The 21312-nt window shown below is 42.1% G+C and overlaps 1 protein-coding gene across 10 annotated transcripts in view; it reads left to right on the forward strand.

Moving 5' to 3' along the window:
• The first annotated feature begins 445 nt into the window (after positions 1-445).
• Positions 446-21312, forward strand: part of FYB2 (FYN binding protein 2) — a 99415-nt gene continuing 78548 nt past the window's right edge. The window contains exons 1-3 of one of the 10 annotated variants that reach the window (XM_077955805.1): positions 759-1226; positions 5508-5593; positions 9276-9333. Coding sequence is in view for 7 of the 10 variants with exons in the window: in XM_077955782.1 (XP_077811908.1) it covers positions 5567-5593 (27 nt within the window). In the remaining 3 variants the exon portion in view is untranslated. Of the gene's footprint in view, positions 1227-5507; positions 5594-5718; positions 9334-21312 lie in introns of those variants that run through there. The other 9 variants (XM_077955824.1, XM_077955782.1, XM_028833358.2 and 6 more) reach the window with 9 other exon arrangements.

Consider the following 21312-nt stretch of genomic DNA (forward strand, 5'->3'; position numbering starts at 1 on the left):
ACAGGCCACCCACTCTGCCCCTCCCCAACCCCGGGAGAGCTACAAGCCCCCAAACTGGCAACTGAGGCTTGGGTTTCCATCTCCAACTCTGTCAGACAAACAAACAAAAATAACCCCAGCAAAATAAAATCACTTTAGAGTCAGCCAGATCTGGGTTCCAACTCTGGCTCTTCTACTCACTACCTATGTGACCATGGGCAGGTGTTACCACCTCTCTGAGCCTCAGTTTCCTCATTTTTTTTTTTTTTTTTTTTTTTGTGAGATGGTGTCTCACTCTTTCCCCCAGGCTGGAGTGCAGTGGTATGATCTCGGCTTACTGCAACCTCTGCCTCCTGGGTACAAGCAATTCTCCTGCCTCAGCCTCCCAAATAGCTGGGATTACAGGCACCCACCACCACACCTGGCTAATTTTTTTTTTTTTTTAAATATTTTTGGTAGAGATGGGGTTTCACCATGTTGGCCAGGCTGGTCTCAAACTCCTGATCTCAAGTGATCCACACACCTCGGCCTCCCAAAGTGCTGGGATTACAGGTGTGAGCCACCACACCCGGCCATTCTTCTTCACCTTTTAAAATGGGAATCCAAATGCCTCAGTAAATATCAGGCCAAAAACAGGGTGTTCCTTTATATTAGCTCCTTTTCTGGCCTCCACTAAATCCCCCTGTGGGCTTAGGCACGCTGTCCTGTTGGGCTTTGCTTTCCCTGACCGTGAGAAAGGGTTTGTGAAATTAAGTAGTCGTCTGCAAGGGCGGAGCTGGCGGAGGCTGTTACTAACGGGGATCACACTATCCAGCCTGCACGGTCTGTACTAACAGGAGCCTGCCTTCCCCATTCCTGCGCAGCTCCCGCTGCCTGGGCACAAAGGGAAATGCCCTGGAGAGTGAGTGACTGTTAGAGCAGCCAGAGGGGAGCAATGGGAAGAGCTGCTTGCTGAGAAAAGGTGGTCTTGGCAGGACTGCAGACAGAGGACTCTCCCCAGCCCCCGGCAGGTGCCGGTCTAAACCAAGCTGGGAGGATGGAGGCCGGCCCTGGCCCAGCCCCAGGCAAGGGAGGAGCCTCGGCTCAGATGGGGCAGGTGGGGAGCCTGGGCTCAGGTGTGTCCTGTGCGAAGTGATTGCTCCCTGGCTGGCAGAGACAGAGGAAAGCGGATTGTTGGCCCCAGGACCCAGCTCTGGGAGGCTGGGCTTATCTCCCCGACTCTGACTTGGAGGAAAGCAATGGAAGAGGTAAGCCTATCTCAGTTTTGCTGCTGGCTTTCTGCCTGTCTTTTCTTGAAGGTCAAGTTCTTCCCATTTGAGAGCCCTGTGGAAAAACTGCCTGTGCGTCCTGCCTCCTGGGCAGGAATAAACATGTCAGGTGTCAGCCAGCGCGTTTCTGCTCACACTGGCTTTGCTCAGGGCAGGTGGGAGGGAAGAGGAGTGTGCCATGTCCTGTGCCACCTGGAGTATGAGGGGACAGGAGGTGCTGAGGAATGACAGCATGTGACCGAGCTCTACCCAGCCAGCTGGACTCCTGACCTATTCCCAGATCCTCTGCTGAAGCGCCCGCTGGCTTCCCACTGTGTTTACTTGCCCTTGTGGACTGTATCCGGCCTCTACAGTGATTAGCGGGCCTCCTGGTCAGAGGGCAGTGCTTGGTGCTGGGCAACCGGCTGTGCAGTGCTCTTTTGTGGCTTGTGGCTCTAGATTGCGCTCTGCTCCTTGTTAACTGTGTGGCCTGGGGCAAGTGTGCCTGTTATCCTGAGCCCTGGGTCCTTCGCTCATGAAAGTGAATTACTAGTACAATAACTAGTTTGTGAGATTATCAGAGGTGCTTGTATAGAGATGTATGGAAAAGTACCCTGCCCTACGCCAGCATTCCCTGCCCCTTGGATGGCTGAGTGCTGTTGGCATAGTTGGAGACGTCTCGCCTGACTGACCACATCTTCCTTTTTCCTTCTGCAATTCTCCACTCTCCTCTATTTCCATCTTCAATAAGTCAGTTTCTTTTGATGTGCATGTGTGTGTGTTGCTTCCATACATTTTTATTATACATTTGGAGTGAAGTAATTTTCTCCCATGAATCATGTGGCTTCTCACCCACATGTTTGGTTTTAAATCAGGACACAGGATACGTTTCAGCTTTTGCTGGTCAGGAAAAGCTTTCCTTTGTCTCAGGGCACAGGGCATCTTTATCTCGGTGACAGATCACTCCAGTCCAAATAGCTGAGTTTTGGAAAGGGGTGAGCAGGGGCATGTTGGCATGACCTCATCTCCCTCCTCTGAGTTCTCCCCGCCACCCCCCACCTCTCCTGTACCACTTAGTAAGTTTTGAGAAACTCCTCCTTGATGGGAATGTGCCAGGCTGAATATATTTAGCGTGCCTGTAAGAAAAGGAAACTGACTTACATTTTTGCCATCTCTGATGGGCCAGGATCTGCACTGGCATCCATCATTTCAGTTTATCTGATGACAACACAGTGAGATCTATGCCATTGCCCCATTTATTATAGATGAGGTAACTGACAATGTTATCACTTACTCAGTATCACACAGCTGGTAGCAGAGCTGGGACATGAGCTTACCTGTGTCAGTAACAACTGTTGAGTGCCAACTACAAGCCAAGCATTGCTAGCAAGGATTACAATAGGACAGCAGGAAGAATGTTAGGCAAATTAGATAAAAATGTACAAGAGTATGTTTGTTAGCTAATCACATTTTTATGGGATAAGCTAATATGATTATATAACTTTCACTGCTCAGAGACAGAAAAAAATCAAAAGAGAAATAAGAGTGGTTTCTCATCTTGAAAGAAATATTTTTTTTGTTTTCTAAAGTTAACAAAATACTCACTTATTCAACATATATTTGTTGAGGACATGTTTTGTGCGGTCTGGTCCTGCTTTGGTGCTGCAGATGCAGCAGTGAACCAAACGGTTGAAGATACCTGCCTTCCTAAACCTCATATTCTAGTGAGAGAAGACAAACAAATCTATGTATGGGTCAAATGGCAGTAAGTGCAATGTAGATACACAAAGCAGGGAAGGGAATAAGGATGGTCAGGCAGGAAGACGGACTGCTATTTTCAATGAGATCGTTTCAAGAAAGGTGTCAATGGAAGGTGGCATTTGAGCAGAAACTTGAAAAAGGTATGGGAATTAATGGACTGTGTGGATATCTTAGGGAAGAACATTCTACGGAGAAGTAATAGCAGATGTAAAGGCCCTGAGGCAGAAGCTCGTTGGTGTGCTCAAGGAATGACTGGAGCTGGAGGAAGTGAGGGAGAGAGTGGTCAGAGAGAGTGGGGTCAGATGATATAGGGCCCTGGAGGCCATTGTTGAAACGTGAGCATTTCCTCTAAGCAAAATGGACAGCCCCCTGGGCATTATGGACAGGGCAATGATGCAATCCAACTGACATTTTAAAAGGATTATCTGACTACTGTTTTGAAAATAGATACTAGGGACAGGAAGTGCAGAAGTCGACCGACCAGGTAGGAGATTATTGCAGTAATCCAAGCGAGAAAGGATGGTGGCTCAGACCAGTCTTGGCAATGAAGTGGCTAGAAGTGGTCAGATGCTGGAAATAGATTAGAGGTAGGGTCAGCAGGATTTACTAATGGATTGGACAAAAAAAAGAAAAGAAAATTGTTGATGACTCCAAGTTATAAAGCTAGAACATCTGGAAGAGTGGAATCAAGGTTTACCGAGATGACTTAACACAGAGCAGGTTTCAAAGGAGATTAGGAGTTGGTTTTAGACGCAATATGTTTAGGGGGGCTACACAGGCAGGTTTAGAGTTCAAGGAAGAGGCCCAGGCAGGAGGTATCTTGATGACACATCTACATTATCTAGAATAGCACTGGGTGTGTAGTAGATATTTAGTATGTGTTATACAGGGGATTTTAAAACTTGGTCTCACATTCTCTGACATCTTCTCATGAAGAGATGGTGCCCATGTTCCCATCCCTTGGCTGAAATCATGACTACTTTGACCAATACAGTGTGGTACATGTAACACTCTGTGCTTTCAGAAACTGTGTCATAAAAGGTCATACCTCATCTACCTCATTTATGAGGACACTTACTCTTGCAGCCCTGAGCCCCCATGTGAGTAGTCTATACTCCAGTATTTTCTGGCTGGAGACATGTGATATAGACACTCTGGTTGACAGTTCCAGCTAAGCCTAACCTTCTAGCCATTCCTGCAAGACTAAAACCAGTACCCTCCAGACTAGACCAGCTACTGGTGAGATGCAGCCAAACGGCTTTTATCAACACCCTGTGGAACACAAGGAGAACTCAGCTGAGCTTCATCCAAATTCCTATCCCACAAAATTGTGAAATACAGAAAAATGTTTTTTGTTTTAGGCCACTCAGTTTTGGGGTGGTTTGTTTTCATTAACAGATATCAGGACAATTAGATATATCCTTTGTTCTGTGTAGTTATTTAAAAAGTCATTCTCTGCCCATAAACATAAGGTTTAACATTCAACCGAGGTTTGAATAAATTAATACATTTAAAGAGCTTAGGACAGCTCAATGAACTCAAAGGCAGTTAATTCTACAAACAATAACTTATGGTAATAACAGGTGGGCTGTTATGGGTCAAATAGTGACACCCATCCCTCCCAAACTCATGTTGAAGTCGTAACCCCCAGCACCTCAGAATGTGACCTTATTTGAAGATAGGTTCTTTATAGAGGTGATCAAGTGATATGTTTTGGCTGTGTTCCCACCCAAATCTCATCTTGAATTGTAGCTCCCATAATCCTCATGTGTCATGGGAGGGAGCAGGCAGGAGGTAATTGAATCATGGGAGTGGGTTTTTCCTGTGCTATTCTCGTGATAGTGAACAAGTCTCATGAGAGCTGATGGTTTTATAAAAGGCAGTTCCCCTGCACACACTCTCTTGCCTGCTGCCATGTAAGACATACCTTTGCCCTTCCTCCTTTGCCTTCTGCCATGATTGTGAGGCTTCCCCAGCCATGTGGAACTGGGAGTCCATTAAGCTTCTTTTTCTTTATAAATTACCCAGTCTCAGGTATGTCTTTATTAGCAGTGTAAGAACGGACTAATACATCAAGTTAAAGTGAGTTCGTGAGTAGGCACTAATCCAGTATGACTGGTGTCCTTATAAAATGGGGGAATTTGAACCTGGAGAGATGCACAGGGGTGAGACAATGTGAAGATACAGGAAAGGCACCATGTGAACATGAAGACAGCCATCTATAAGCCAAGGAGAGAGGTCTGGTACAGATCCTTCCCCCACAACCCTCAGAAAATAACCAACCCTGCTAGCATCTTCGTCTTGGACTTTTGCCTCTAGAACTGTAAGGCAATACATTTCTCTTGTTTAAGCCACATAGTCTGTTGTGCTTGCTGTGATAACCCTAGCAACTAATAAATGAACCGTATCAGCAAATAAAATAAAAGAATTTATGTAAATAACTGTGTGCACTCTCTTCCCCCATCAACCTGAGAGGTGTTTTATATCATGTTGTTGTTTTGACCTTTCCCAAAACGACAGCTGTGCTTATCTCTTCAGCGAAGAAATCTGAGAAGTGTTTATTCCCCTCTGCATGGAAAATGGACAGAAATGATCCTGCAACCATGGTCAGTATTCCTCCCTGATCACTGACTTCTGGGTTTTAACTTTTCACATCTGTAAAATCTGAAATAACAAGCCCCTGGGAGATTTTTAAAGATTAATCAAAATAATGAAACATTTTGTTAGGACCTATTAAATACAGAGAAGTTACAAATAATGTGCTTCAGAATAATAATTAAGCAATTTTGTATCACAATACTGGAAAAAGTGGAGGTTTTATTTATTACTTTTCACTGTATTATTACTGTTAACCATCTTTCCCATTTTACAGATAGAGAAGAATCAGTATTCAAATTCAAATGTGTCTAACTCGAGAGTCCCCATCCCTAACCATTAGTTTGGTTCTTTTTACCATAGTGATGGTGAATGGCATATAGGACAGAGGTTTTAAAAAAAAAATCTTTGAACTGGAAACCTGAAATTGAGTCTAGGTCTGCCATCTACTTGGAATGTGACCTTGAGCAAATAACTTATCTTCTCTCAGTTTCAGATTTCCCATCTCTAAGTGTGACTAATAATAACTATTTGTCTATAAAATTATATAGAATAATGTATTTGAAAGTACTATGAAAAGAATAAAATCCTAGACTAATATTTGTAGTTGTTGATATAATCAAAACTCTCCAATCCAAAATTGTAGCAGAGCTGACATTAGAATTCAAACCACTTTCGGAGCCCTCTACCCTCCACTTTTGATGAATTAGCCAATGGCTCACCTCAAAGCCCAGAGTGTGATCTTAGACAAGAAAGAGAAAAAGAAGAAAAAAAAAAAAGGTCGAGAAAGGTTTTTAACAACTGAAAAGTCGATACAGAAAAACAAAGCAGCATTATCACTTGAACTTTTAAAAGATTAACAGGGAAGAACCACTTTCCACACCCTTTAAAAAATATCATACAAAAGTGTGTGTTGCTGCTGGGTTTTTTTGTTTGTTTGTTTGGTTTTTTTTTGTCCATTACAACAACCTTTTCTCCAAGTTGTGGTATGAATGAAATAACATTGGATTGGGAGTCTCAAACCTCTGGGTGACTTTGGTCTTTGCCACTCATGCCTGTGTGCCCTTAGGCAAATTATTTCACCTTGGTGGGTCTCAGTTTCCATCTCAAAAAAAAAAACAAACAAAAAAGAGAGACCATTGGAAACTTTAGGCTATGGAAAGAGGTTTGAAAAGGGGAACTCGGAATGGGAGGCATGCGAGGGTGGTGCTGGTGCGAGGCTCATCTGTCTTGTCCCAGTGACTGTCTTGAGTCATGGCCCACCTGGAGCGAGGGCTGGCATCATCTCAGCAATGGCTGGGTTGTTGACTAACTGCCTGGAGGTAATCTCTGGAATTTCACAGCTGGGTCGCCATGGGCTGGTTTGTTTCAAGATTAGCCCCCTGGAATTTCTAAGTAAGTACATAATTAGATAAGCTGGCAGTGCAAGGGAGTGTCAGGTGGGAAGGGAGGGAAAGAAAGTTTTAAAGTGTGTTTCAAGGCTGAAAGCAAGAAAGGAAAAAGTTTTAAAATGCATTTTGAAGCTAAACTTCTTGGTTACACTACCACTATTCTAGAGTTTCTGAGAGAGAGGAACTCTTATAGAATGTGTGCTTTAAAGCTTCAGCTTCTGGGTTTGAATCCCAGTGCTACCACTTTTTGGCTGTGTGAACTTTGGCAAGTTATTTGACCTCTCTGATTCTCCATGGAAGTGCCTACCTGCCTGATGACACTCCCTCCCGTAGAGCTTCTATGATTTAATATATAGAGAACACTTAGAATCATGCCCAGTGCATACGTGTGCTCAGTGAGTGTTAGCTGTTACTGCTGCTGCTGCTGTTGATGATGATGATATCCACTGAAGGATTCACCATCTACTGAGAAACAGAAAAGTAAATAGATATTGATAATAAAAGATAGTAAATACAGTGATAGAGAAACACACAGGATATGAAGGATCATGGAAAGGGGGAATATATTCAAAATACAACTCCCTTCCAAAAAATCGGAAAAGTACAGCATCACCTGACATCAGAGTCTTACTATTTCCTCTTGTTAATTAACCCAAAGAAAAATCTCTGTTAATGTTCCATTAAGCTGTGCGTTCCAGGCAGCACTGCCTGATGCATTTTGCCCTTCAATTATTCTGGCTCTTTACATGAAACTGGCATCTCTGAGCTAAGTAACAAAATCTGACCCAGTGCCCGTATGACCAACTCAAGGCCATCTCCATTTGGTTTTCTTAGCCCTTTATTTAAAGAAAAGTCTTGCTGGCCGGGCGCGGTGGCTCAAGCCTGTAATCCCAGCACTTTGGGAGGCCGAGACGGGCGGATCACGAGGTCAGGAGATCGAGACCATCCTGGCGAACACGGTGAAACCCCGTCTCTACTAAAAAATACAAAAAACTAGCCGGGCGAGGTGGCGGGCGCCTGTAGTCCCAGCTACACAGGAGGCTGAGGCAGGAGAATGGCGTAAACCCGGGAGGCGGAGCTTGCAGTGAGCTGAGATCCGGCCACTGCGCTCCAGCCCCGGCGACAGAGCGAGACTCCGTCTCAAAAAAAAAAAAAAAAAAAAAAAAAAAAAGAAAAGTCTTGCTAAAGCCCTCTTTGATATTTTTCAGATTTTGCTGAGAGAAAAATGTAGCCTCTGGGAGGGAGTGGAAACTGGGTGTGTGAATTGAGTCTAAGTCTAAACAGAGCAGAACTAAATGTTTACAGAGTGGGTCCTGTGCCCCTTGTTAGCTAGCCTGGGTTCGGAAACAGAGGGGAGTGAGAAGAGGGTAACTTCGTAGGGTAGTTTCACAGAATGACTAGAGTCAAGGGGTGCAGACTAGAGTGAAAACTCCAAGAAAACTTCATGGAATGAGTTCATGTCCGTGAGTGCAGAAGGAGGCAAAATTGGAGCATTTCTATTACTGGAAACTGAAATGCCACCTAACAGAACTGATTCAATTTTTCCATCTGAAACCATCAGGTTGATTAATTCTGAACATATTTACTGAACATGTACTCTGTCACAGTCATTTCATCACTAAAAATCACCATGATCATCATGATAATCATTGTCTTCCTCTTCCTCCTTCTTTCCCTCTTCCCCCTCCTCTTTCTCTTTCTTCTCCCCTTCCTCCTCCTCCTTTCTCTCTTCTCTCTTTATCCACATCACAACTAGCTTCATCAGAATATCATTATTGTGGGTTTGCTTTGTGTCAGGCACCAGGCCAAGGTTAATGTCTATGGCAGTCCTAGGATGTGAAAAGCTGTATCCCCATTTCACTCATCAGGAAATAGGAAAATAGAGAACTGAAATAGCTTTGTAAAGGTGACAGAGACAGAATTCGTAGAGGTAGGATTTCACCTTAAGGCTTTTAAATCCAAAACCCATGTTCTTAACCCTATTGCTGTACTTGAAGTTGCTTCTAGTCTAGGGAGGAAGGGGAAGAATGTAAAAAACAATTACAGTGTAATAAACACCGCAGTAGAGGAGGTATAGGAGCTCTAGGAGCACAGGGGAGTGGCCACCCCTCACTGCGTCCCTGATAGAAAGTTTCCTCGGGGACTTGCAGTTGGGTTGAGTCAAGTAAAACAAACATTTTTCAGACAATAAACATGGGTAAGAGCATTCTGGAAAGAGAGTGGCATGTGTGCAAAAGCATGGAGGCATTCGTTCCTCCAGCAAATATTCACAGTGTCTTCTCTGCTCTGGTCACTATGTTAGGAAACCCAAGGGGGAATAAAAGAAGAGCGAATCTGGTGAAGTGGATGAACTAGAAAAGGTAAGACTGGAGGTAGAGAAAAAAAAATATTCAGAGGGAGAGATAAGAGGAAAATAGCTGTTAATAGTATACTTCTATTATGTTTTGCAATTTACAGTGCATTTTCACATGTCTAGAACACTACCTTGTACATAGTTGGCACTGAACTAGTAATCGAATGAATGATCTCTGTAGACCTTTAAAGTTACCCATTTGCCTAGAAGTTCTGTGAGAACAGAGAACATTTGTTCACCACTATCACCACTGAAATCTGCAGTGGGGCCACTGAGTTGCACAACTCCAATAGGTGCTGTTTACATGGTGGCCAATGAGAATGGTCTCTGTGATCACAATGTGAATAGTGATGTAGAACTATTATATGCTATATTTATATCTATATATGAGTATGTGTGTGTGTAACAACATAATCGATGTACAACTTGGTAGCTTGGGTTCATATCTTATATAGAGGATTAATATTTATTGATTAAGCTAATTAATGAGAAGGAAAGCAGGAAGTCTAGACAGATTGCCATCATTCAGCTTCTTCTCCATGCAAGGATCGTTAGTGAAATCTCTGCTGTAGACCAGCATATCCATTTCACAGATGGAGATGAGATATAATGTGACTGCCTTAGAATACAGATCTACTCAGGGCTCTCCTAGTTAATGCTTTTCTACTGCAGCATACAGTACACAGTTCCTCTTTAAAGCCATCAGTGCATGGTTTTCTCCAAAGGGCCAAGGATGCTTCTTTCCTAAGAAACCAGCTGGGCTGCAGAATGTGTTGCTGGCCCCTCACAGCTGGCAACCTCCCAAGGTGAAGGAAATTGGGAGCTGGTGCCAGGAGTCTTTGTCAGGTATTGGTGTGTAACTAATTGCTGCTGTAAACGTTTCTCACAAGAAGGTCTGGCTTTGCAAGTTCTTGGAGTAAAGAAGATCCTGAGGTTTACTGAGTGGATTAGAAGAATTCATATTTGGAAAGCAGAAAGACTGTCAAGCATCAATTTTGGCAGAAAACATTTTGTCCCAGATAAAGGGTCTTTCAAACACCCTTTAGTTGCATTTCTTGACTGCTTACAGCCAAGAATTGAGGCTGTAGGAGTATGCTAGAAAGAGCTAGGGGATCGAGGTCAGTAGGTCTAGTTCTGCTATTTACTAGCTCTTTGATCTTAGGCAAGTAAGTTGACTTGACCCCTCCAGCTTTAATTTCTTCATCTGTAAAATGGAGTTCATCACTTCTTTAATGTTGTATAGTGGCAGAGTAAACAAAATAATGTATGAAAAGGGCCTAACCCAGTGTGGTATAGTAAAACAATCTTGAGTATTGGAATCCGACCTCGTTGTTAAATCCAAATTTACCTCTTGACAACAATGCAAACTTTGACAACACCAGTAATAATAATGATGACAATAATAATCATAAGTAGCTAACATTTCTGGAAAATATACTATGTACCAAGTACTGTGATTCACACTTAACTTGGATTGTCTGAATTAATTGGCAATACAGTGAATACTATTGTTGTTGCCATTTTATTGATGGGAATAAAAGTTAAAATCATCTAGCTGAAAGTGAAAGGGCAGGGATCCCAACACAGAAGATCTGATTCCAAAGTCCAGAGCATGGTTTTCAATCCCTAAGCTAAACTTACTTTCTCTCCAAGCCTCAGTTTCTTTATCTATAAAATTGTATTACCAATGCTTACCAATCTTGGTGAGTTGTTAGAAGAATCCAAGGTTCTGTCTCAGAATTGTAGATGCCACTGCATCTACTTCAGTGGCGCAAGTTCAGTAATTAGTGGGGTGTGGTAATGGGTGACATGGAAGTAGCAGAGGCGAGAATGATGAGCATGATGATAATGATTGGCACTCCAGATCTTAAAAATGACTTCCATTGCTATTATTGGAGAAATAGTTTCCTGAATAGACAGAAAACCAGACAGGGGCTCCTTTATCTTCTTTAAAAAGCAAAAACATCTAACACCTGTAAAACCTGCCCCAAGTGCATTTAGAATGGTGTCTCTGATTTCTTTTACTGTTTCTTCATGCAGCTGGGACTGTAATATAGAAAACAAATCTAAGAAATTAAAATGGCCACATCGACTGAGGAGTTTACATCATAGCTGTGGAGTAAAAGCAATAAAGTGGCTCAAAGAGGTTATTCAACCCTTCTTTTTTCAGTGTTCATTAAATTGCACTTTAAATAAAACTGTCATAAACCTAAAAGACACTGAGTGACTGTTCTGTCTGCAGCAGGAGAGGGCAGCAGGGAGAGCAGGAACCCCTTTCAAATAAGGACGCTCTGTGGTTGGTTTTTCCAGCTCCCTGGCAGGCAGTTTCTAGTGAAGCCTCCTGTTCTTGCCCTAAGTTGCAATGCTGAGTGAGTGTGGGGCATGTAATCAGGGATGGGCTGTAATTGGGTTATTGGAGGACTTGGCATGTTTGCAGAGATCATAAATTCTGACTTCAGGCCCTGATCCCCAGACTGCCAACCAAGTTAAACTTGAGCCTTTTGCTGAAAGCTACATTTTGAACTTGGCACCTGAGGGTATATATGGCCCATGTTTTCTTCTGAAACCCTTACCCTCACCACAAAATGCAGTTAAATGTTGCTTAAGTTTTAGTTCTTGAAGCAATATCAAGCCCATAGCATTTTTTTTTTTTTTGGCTGATTTCCTAAAAGACATCATAAACCCCATTTGTTTGCAATGAATAGTTATCTCCCTTTGTTTTTCACTTCCCTTTGGGAGTTCTCTATAGGCCTGTGGCTTGAGTGACAGAATTTGAAGGTTGCAAAATATCATTTTGATATTCATGATCTCCCAGTATATTCTGGGAAGGAATTTGGAACCATAAATATGTAAATTTGTGTTGTTAAGTTTATTTCTAGTGGCCTGTGAGATCTTTCAAGGGGCCACCCCAGCCCTATTTCTCCTTCTCATCTCACATTTCAGCCACACTCCCCACTCCAGAAACCCACACATGCCAGACTCTCTCAGGTTCAGGTCTTTGAAATGCCATTTCTACCATTACTTTCAATGGCAAAAAACACAATTACTTTGCACCAACCTAATATAATCTCATTCCCCCTTTTGACAGCCAAGTTCCTATTTGTTCTTTATGTCTGTCTCATTTTCTCTGGGAAGTCCCTCTGTCCTCAGTCTGGTTAGGTGTTCCCTGTCCTGCCTCTGGTGCTGCTCCATCACATCAGGGACCTCAAGGTGTTGTCATCGTCTGTTTATGTATCCATCCTTTCCATGAGACTGTGAACCCCAGGACGGCAAGGCCTGTGTCTGCCTCATGCATTTATGTTACCTGTAATAAGCATACAAAAAATAATTGTTGGATGAGTCTGGAAAAGATGAGGGAAAACACTGTTATTAAGGAAAAGGCATGTTGTATAGCAAAGAGTTGATTTTAAAACATCACAGGTGTATTAGTCCTTTTTAATGCTGCTGATGAAGGCATACCCAAGACTGGGCAATTTATACAGGAAAAGGTGTTTAATGGACTTACAGTTCCACATGTCTGGGGAGGCCTCACAATCATGGCAGAAGGCAAGGAGGAGCAAGTCACATCTTACATGGATGGCAGCAGGCAAAGAGAGAACTTATGCAGGGGAGCGCCTCTTTATAAAACCATCAGATCTCGTGAGACTTACTCACTATCATGAGAGCAGCACAGGAAAGACTTGCCCCCATGATTCAATTACCTCCCACCACATCCCTCCCACAACATGTGGGAATTCAAGGTGAGATTTTGGTGAGGACACAGCCAAACCGTATCAACAGGCTTTGGTGTCAGGGCTAGGTTCAGATCTTGGCTCAGCACTCATTTACTATGTGTCCTGGCAAGCTTCAGAAAGCTCTGATCCTGACTTTTGTCATCATCTTCACGGGGCGGGGGCACAGCTCAGAAGCCAATTGTAAGGATTATGGTAATTGAGGTAACATACACATGCTGCTATAGGCAGTGCCTGGAAATGCATTAACGTAATAAGCCAACGCACCTTTCAGTTTCTTTTACCTAGAATTATTCCTAATTTTTCCCCAGTTACCTCACCCACAAATATAAAACAAATGATTTCTAATCTGCTCAGTTTAATTCAAAAGAACACATATTGTCCGTCTACTCTCTGTGTGCCTAGGCACAGAGACAGAAGCACAAGTGAAAAAACACAGTCTGATCCACATGTGCGAGTGGGGTGTGGTAAAGCGGACACATGTAGATCACTTTAATCAATAAAATTAGATAAGTGGAAAGACAGAGGGAAGCAGAAGGTACTAAAATGGAGCAAGTACACACACTTGGCCCAACCTAAGAACTGGAAAAGGCTGCTGGGAGGGATTGGCAACCCCTAAATCTCAAAAGATGAATATGTTTAACCAGGCAGATAAAGGTAGGAAGGGCATTCGGGGCAGGGGAACAACAGATGCACAGAGGCAAGTTCAGTTTTACTGGAGGGGTGAGTTAGAGGCAGGAAGTGGTGGGAAATGAAGCTGGAGATGTAGACAGGAAAAGATCAGAGAAGACCTTATGTGTTTGACTAAGGAATGTATAATTTACCAACAAGGTAACAGGGAGCCATTGAAAGGTTTTAAACAGAGGAGTGGCATGATTGAACCTGCACTTTATTGATTGATTGATTGATTGATTGAGATGGAGTCTCACTCTGTCACTCAGGTTGGAGTGTAGTGGTGCCATCTCGGCCCACTGCAACCTCTGCCTCCCGGGTGAAAGCCATCCTCCCACCTTAGCCTCCCATGTAGCTGGGACTACATGCATGCACCACAATGCCTGGCTTTTTTCTTTTCTTTTCTTTTCTTTTTTTTTTTTTTTTTGGTATTTTTAGTAGAGATGGGGTATTACCATGTTGGCCAGGCTGGTCTTGAACTCCTGACCTCCAGTGATCTGCCCACCTTGGTTTCCCAATGTGCTGGGATTACAGGCATGAGCCACTGCACCCGGCCTGAACCTGCCTTGAGATGCATCATTGGCATGAAATTAATTTGTAGTTCTCAAAGAAAGCCTTTTAAAAGATCATCCCGGCCAGGCGCAGTGGCTCACGCCTGTAATCCCAGCACTTTGGGAGGCCGAGGCGGACAGATCACGAGGACAGGAGATCGAGACCATCCTGGCGAACACGGTAAAACCCTGTCTCTACTGAAAATACAAAACAAAATTAGCCGGGCGTGGTGGCGGGCGCCTGTAGTCCCAGCTTCTCCAGAGGCTGAGGCAGGAAAATGGCGTGAACCCGGGAGAAGACGGAGCTTGCAGTGAGTGGACATCGCACCACTGCACTCCAGCCTGGGCAACAGAGCGAGACTCCGTATGAAAAAAAAAAAAAAGATCATCCCCTCTGGAGGTTATTGCTTCAGAAATATATTCATTGATTTCATTCGCTGTTAGTTTGGTCAATACTTACTGAGTGTTACTAGGAGTAAATTTTCATGCTTGAACCTGTGGGCTCTACAAAGGTGAGTATGTGTTTCTACCTGACCTCAAGGAGTTCATGGAATATAGGGCAGATGAAGCATCTACTTGAATAATTGTAGTAGGATATGGAAAGTGGCAAGGGGCATAAGACTAAAAGAGATTTGCAGATGAAGTGCTAGATGACATGTTTTCAAACCTTTTCCTTGAACCAGGTGCTGAGCTGGCCACACAGTAAGCACTCAAGGTGCTTCATAAAATATGGACACCCCGGAACTTCTGTTTCAGTGGGGCAGGCTCAGGAGTCCCCAGGATATTCCCATGCACAGCCAGGATTAAGAACCATTGCCAGAAGAGGTCTGAGGAGAGAGAGGTTAAGTTTTGAAGGGGCCATTGATGACAGAAGCATGTAAGCTGTGCCTAGAAGAATGAGTAAAATTTGGACAGTAGATTTCGTGCAAAGACATTCTGGACATGCCAGATGGCAGGTGAAGCATGGGCTGTGATGGGATGCAGGAAAACAAGACCTACACTAGAGGGAGCCCAGGAGTTCTACGTGACTGCAACATGAAGCCGTGTAGTGGCGGTTTGGCACCAGATCAAGGAGGTGAAGGAATTAGCACTTTAACTGATAGATACTTGTGCAACACTATTATTTTTGTTTTTAATGGAGTGGCATTTTAGAATGTAATTGTATTTTAGAGCCATCAGATCCCTGCAACATTTTTGTGTGAGGCTGGGTTACCAGTTAGAAAATGATTGCAAAAATCTTAAGTAGCAGAAGACAGCCAGCTGAACCAGGGAATAACTATCAGTCCAGCTACCATTGATTATGCCTGGAGCTGAATAATTATTTTGCTTTTGCTTTTTCTTTCTTAAAAAAAAAAGTGAGGAAGAGGATAGGGAAAAGTTCATGATCTCATTACCCACAATTCCAAAATCCAATAAGCTCTGAAACCCACTAATTTTTCATAACTTTTTTGGTTTCAAAAGCCTGCCTGAACCAACATGAGACAATTTATGATCTTTATTTATCTTGCATTATATGAACATTAATATGTTTTGCTACAGAAATGGTAACATGTTTGATCACAGCATGCTGTCTCAGACCACACTAGGGGTTACATATACAGAATTTGTAATATATTACCTTTCTAAAATTGGAAAAAATTCGAATTCCAAAGTATATCTGGTCAGAGGATTTTGTATAAAGATTATAGACTTAAATTAGTGATGAAAACTAAATCTGAAAGAATCCAAGCAATGTTTCAAAGAAAGAGGAAGAAGACTGAGCTCTTGTGCAGGGAAAGAAACGGATAGAAGGGGTTTTATAGAGAGGGTACAAACACACACAGTTTCATGTTGATGCTAGGAAGATGATTGTGTTGATGTCAACGTACTATTGGAATTCTTGTATGAAAGTTCTAATGGCCCTGTAATTGGTGATGGATGGACAGAAGGCCCTTATGACAAGGACTATAGGCAGTTGCAGACAAGAAAGTGGCAAAGTGATATGATCTCAAATCCACCGAAGGGTTCCCTGAACCAAAATATTTCCTCCTTTCTTATTGCCTTGAAAAGGCAACTGAGATTCTTCACTACTTAGTTGAATGAAGGCTTTGAAGGCCCTAAACTTTTGAAGGCTCCTGGGAAGAATAATGGCTTTCTTCCTCCTGTTCCACTCATTTTATACTCTAGCTGCTCCAATCTGAAAATATGATGGACCTGCACACCTCCATGCCTTTGTCTATGCTGTTCCTTTAGCCTAAAATGTCTTCATAGCCCTTTTCTCCCCAATGGAAACTCACTCATCCTTCAATCTTACTTCCTTTGGGAAGGATTTCCTGAATGGGCCAAGTTAAACTAATTCTTCACTATATTTTCATTGATTCCATGCATAGTACTTATAGTTAGGTAATTGCTTGCATAACTACCTTCACTAAATGGGGATTAAATGTTTTTAATTGCTCCAGTCCAGCTATCAGCTGAAGATGCAATGATGGGAAGACATAGTCCTTGTATTGAAAAAGGTGAGGTTTAGTGGGAGAGGCAGACCAGTAAATAGTTATGATAAGATAGAATGTGATAAGCACTAAGACAAAAGTAAGCAGAGAGAGGTCCTTGTTCCAGACGGGGAAGAAGCCAGGAGGGTTGGGGAAGCAGTGCTTTGCATGAGACTTGAATGAGTAGGAGTTGCCCACTGTGTTGTTCTCCTGCTCACAACTTTTAGAGGCTCTCCATTGCCTATGGAATGAAGTCCTAACTCCTTCACTTGGGCTCCTAATTTCTGCATGCTCCCACTCTAATAGACAATTCCAGCCCCTAAAAACTGCAAAGTAGATAGGAGGTACCCTGGGTTTAATTCTGCCTCAGATACAAATAAAGAGTAAGAAGAATGTTTAACCAAGGTTACAGTTCTAGGCACATTTCATGCCTTCTATCGATACCCAAGTAACTGTGAGTGGGAGAGAGGCAAGAATTAAGATGTATTCCAGAGAGTGATTCTCATGATGGTCTATGGAATGCAATCTGGGTACACAGGGAAATGAAGATGGGAGAGAATAGTAGAGAAACAGTGTTAAGACCCATGAGGCTAAAGCATTGCTGGAGTTGGGGCACCAGAAAAGGCAAGTGGGTAAGATGAAAAGGGGTCCAGGTGTAGGGTACTTGAAATTGATGTGTTGAAAATGGTTCATTTATTACTCATAGCAAGGTCTAAGGTGTATCTATGGAAATTAGTGGCTAAAGTAGGGTGAAAGATGAGACCATTAGAAATGAGGCCAAAGTGTTGGAAAGATTATCTGCATGGATTTGGAATTTGCTTATTGTCATGAGAGTAGTAATAGAGAGAGAGGAGTGAGCTGGGTGCTAAAATCTTTAATAAATAAAAGGGAGTGATCAGGAATATTGTGGAAGGCATCAATGGAAAGCAGTAGGTTTAGTTTAATATGCCATTTGCAGGAGTTGGCGTTATTGATGAAGAAAAAATAATTTGAAAGCAGTAGTGATGAGCTAAGAAAACACTTTACTCCACTTTCTGACCCAGGAATAGAGAGGAGTGTGGAAGGAGAAAGCTATGCTTGCGAGAGCACGAGAAGAGCCATGTCTTCAGGAGAGAGCTGAGTTTGAGTTAGAGCAAAAAGATAGAGGGCAAGTTCATAGAAGAGATTGAGGACATGAGGAATTTTGCAGACTGAGGGTTAGGATGGTCAGGGAAGGGTGAGAAATGGGATTCAATTAGTGATACTATAGAGGTCTGTGGGGAATAAGGCCCTTTGTTACAGACCAGTTTCATTTTCTCATGGTGACCAAGGTAAATGGGGATGTAAGTCTCACTGTCCTGATGTTTTAGGGGAAGACGAGTCATTGGCTAACTATTGCCTACCACTTGGGATGGGGGCTTAGGCAGCATTAGTGGTAATGCATGGAGTATTGAGGTGAGGAAAGCATGTGGTGTATGAGGACCATTAAGACTCTGGGCTGCCTTTGCAGTCTGCAGTGGGCAGCATCATGGCTAAGGGACAGCAGGTGGCATATGTGGTTGCAACTAGAGGAGTCACAGTCTCACCAAGAGCACAGGACAGGGGCTGGGCACTTAGGGACTTTGTAACACTTAACTGAAACCTTACGCCCCATGTGGTATTACTGGCCCCATTTTACAGATGCAGAGAGATTTAGTGGCTTGTTCAAGGTCACACATTTAATAAAGCTGGTATTCTTGCTCACACCCAACCTGGAGATGAAAAGTACTCATTTGACCTGACAGATAATGGAGGTGCAATGATTTTTTTTTTCCTTTACTTAGGAAGATTTTAATCTTTCTAACCTTAAGCTTTAACCTTAACTGACAACTGCGGTGTCAGTTCAGTTCTGTTGTTCCTACCCCTTCATAGGAATTAATCATTGGTACCAAAAATATAGACGGTTTCACCATTATTATAGTTCTTACAGTAGGGAAGGTTGAATTGAAGCCCTTTTATTCATGAAGAGTGACTCAGATGCTATATTTAATCGACTTCTACTTCTTTCCATCTTAGATAGGATTTGACAGCTACTACTACCTCTCTTCCTGGGCTCATAATTTCTTGGCTTCTGCAGCCTTCTCTTTGCCTTGGATTTTGAGTTTACATATTCCTTAAGGGTCTTGGATTTGCTTACCACAGAAGAATGTTCAGACTTGTGATAAACCGTTGCCGTTGACATTGCCATTGTTTCTGCCTGTGGAAGGCAACAGTTAGCAATGTGCAGACATTCAGAAATGAGATAACCTTTATTTTCCAATTAAGAAGTGTGCATAGAAATAGTATCTTCTCCTTTTGGAACTTATTTTATGTATATTTTTATGACCACATTCACTTACCAAGTCACTGTTAACTTATCGAGCACCTGCAGTCCTTGTCCAAGGCAGCTTGCTGTGCGGTGCAATGAATGCCATTGTATATGAAAGGCAGAGAGTGGTGACATAGAGAGGGTTACCTAGCAGCCCATGGCAGCAGGGTAAACTCAGGAGAGGACGGAACAGCTGTCTGTGCCATGCTTTATAAAGCAGAGATCAAAACATGTGATTTGACACAGAATTTATTATCATTTGCAAATTTACTTTGAAAGGATATAATACTGAGTTTTGTTATTTGGTTCTGCATTTTCCCATCATCTTTTAAATTACATTAAATCAAAAGTACCTTGAAAAATCCAAGATACATGGTCACAATGGCCATGTAATTTATTAAAAATTTTTAAACTATGCCAATTATATTAAGTAATTTTGCTCATGTCAGTGTAAATAATAAAAAGTCTGAGAAAGTGTCTTAAAAGCCAATGCAAATTGGCTTCCTGGGATTTTTGTTTGTTTCAATGGTGTGATTAGAGCTACATTTTAAACATAATCTCTAAAGTAAATGTGACATATACAAAATTGATTATGATATTTTTATGAATTAATAGAAGAATTTTAAATTAGAGCTAAATTTATAAGAAAGGCATATTTGTCAATATATTTGTATATTTATTGCGGAATAAATAAAAGCAGTCATGGAGTTATACAGACTTGGATTTAAATTCCTGTATCACTCTTTATATAAACTGGGGAAAGTTACTTAACCTCTCTGTTAGTCTATCTATAAAACAGGGTCAGTAACAATTGCCTGATTGGTGGGGTTATTGTGAAAATTAATTAAGGCATCATGTATAAGGGTTGTTAATAAGGATGATGAGGATAGAAAAAAATATAGTTATCAATTCTCTGAAACTAGCAAAGGGGAAACTATCTTCCCAAGAAGAGGAGGTTATAGCATTTATACTCATGTGATTAGGTATTAGCTTGTTTCTAGAAAATTATTAGCCAAAATAGTTTCTAGACCCACCAAGCAAATTCTTGGGTTAGAGTAGTCCAGAATAGATCATATGGGCCCCAAAGCCAGTTTGTATGACTTTGATTCCCAGCTTTGACACTTGCTGCATGACCTTGGACAAGCCACATAGGCCCTGCCTCACTATCCTTGTCTGTATTCTGAGAATACATGGGTTTAAGTTAGTTAATGTATATGAAGTGCTTAGAACAGTGCCTGGTATATGGTAATATCATGTGTTTGCCCATTTTTGTTGTTATTATTATTATCATTATTCCTTAGATTCCTGTAACATAAACATTGAACAAAAGGCAGCTGTTTGATGGAGTCTTTTTTCCTAGTGACTAAATACATTCATCTAAATATAACAATGCCACACTTAAAGAGCTGAGATTCAGACTTCTAACTGTTTTACTCTGGTGTCTCCATTCTGAAATAGCAATGTCTTTGTTTTTCTTGGCTGCTACCTCCTTGGTTAATTTCCATATCAAAAAGATATACCCCTTCTGTTTAGAGGACATCACTGTCTTTTATCTCAGGTTGTTCCCACAATATCTCTGGCATTGTTTTGGCCTGTATTTCCCAGATGAAGTATTTGAGGCTTGCCCAGCATAAACCAGAAGCACCAGGCTATGTTCCGGGCTATTTTTAGGGCTGTCTGTTGACATGATAGCAATTAGGTCATTTGTTTCTGAGGGCATTCTAATCTGCTTTCACAAAGATGACACAGGAAAAACATTAAGAATCTGCTGAGTTACGGTTCATGTATTATGTGAACCAGCTAACTTTTCTAAATATCTATGCACTGATTCATTCATTCACCAAGGATTTTCTGGGTCACTTCTGCCACTGCTGGGGATACCAAGATAAATAGGATACTGGCCCTGTCTTAAAGGGGTTCTGAAAGACTTGTGAATTAAGGATTCATTCCTTCACCACATTTTTATCGAGGCACTGGCACTACAGCAGTGGGCAAATACTGAAATACAAACAAAGTATCTAACTGTAAGGAGTTTACATTCTGATGGAGGGAGACAGACCATGTGCTGGGTTTTGATAGGTGCTATAAAGAAAACAAACCAGGCTGCATCGGCCAGTGTGTTTTGTTGTTGTTCTTGCAGATAACCAAATTTGTTATTGTAAATATGAATGGAAAAGGATTTACAATAAGTTATTTTAGGAATTTCCAGAACTGGCAAGAAGCTTATATGCTAGA

This window comes from Macaca mulatta, chromosome 1 (genome assembly GCF_049350105.2).
Source record: "Macaca mulatta isolate MMU2019108-1 chromosome 1, T2T-MMU8v2.0, whole genome shotgun sequence".
NCBI classification, from domain to species: Eukaryota; Metazoa; Chordata; class Mammalia; order Primates; family Cercopithecidae; genus Macaca; species Macaca mulatta.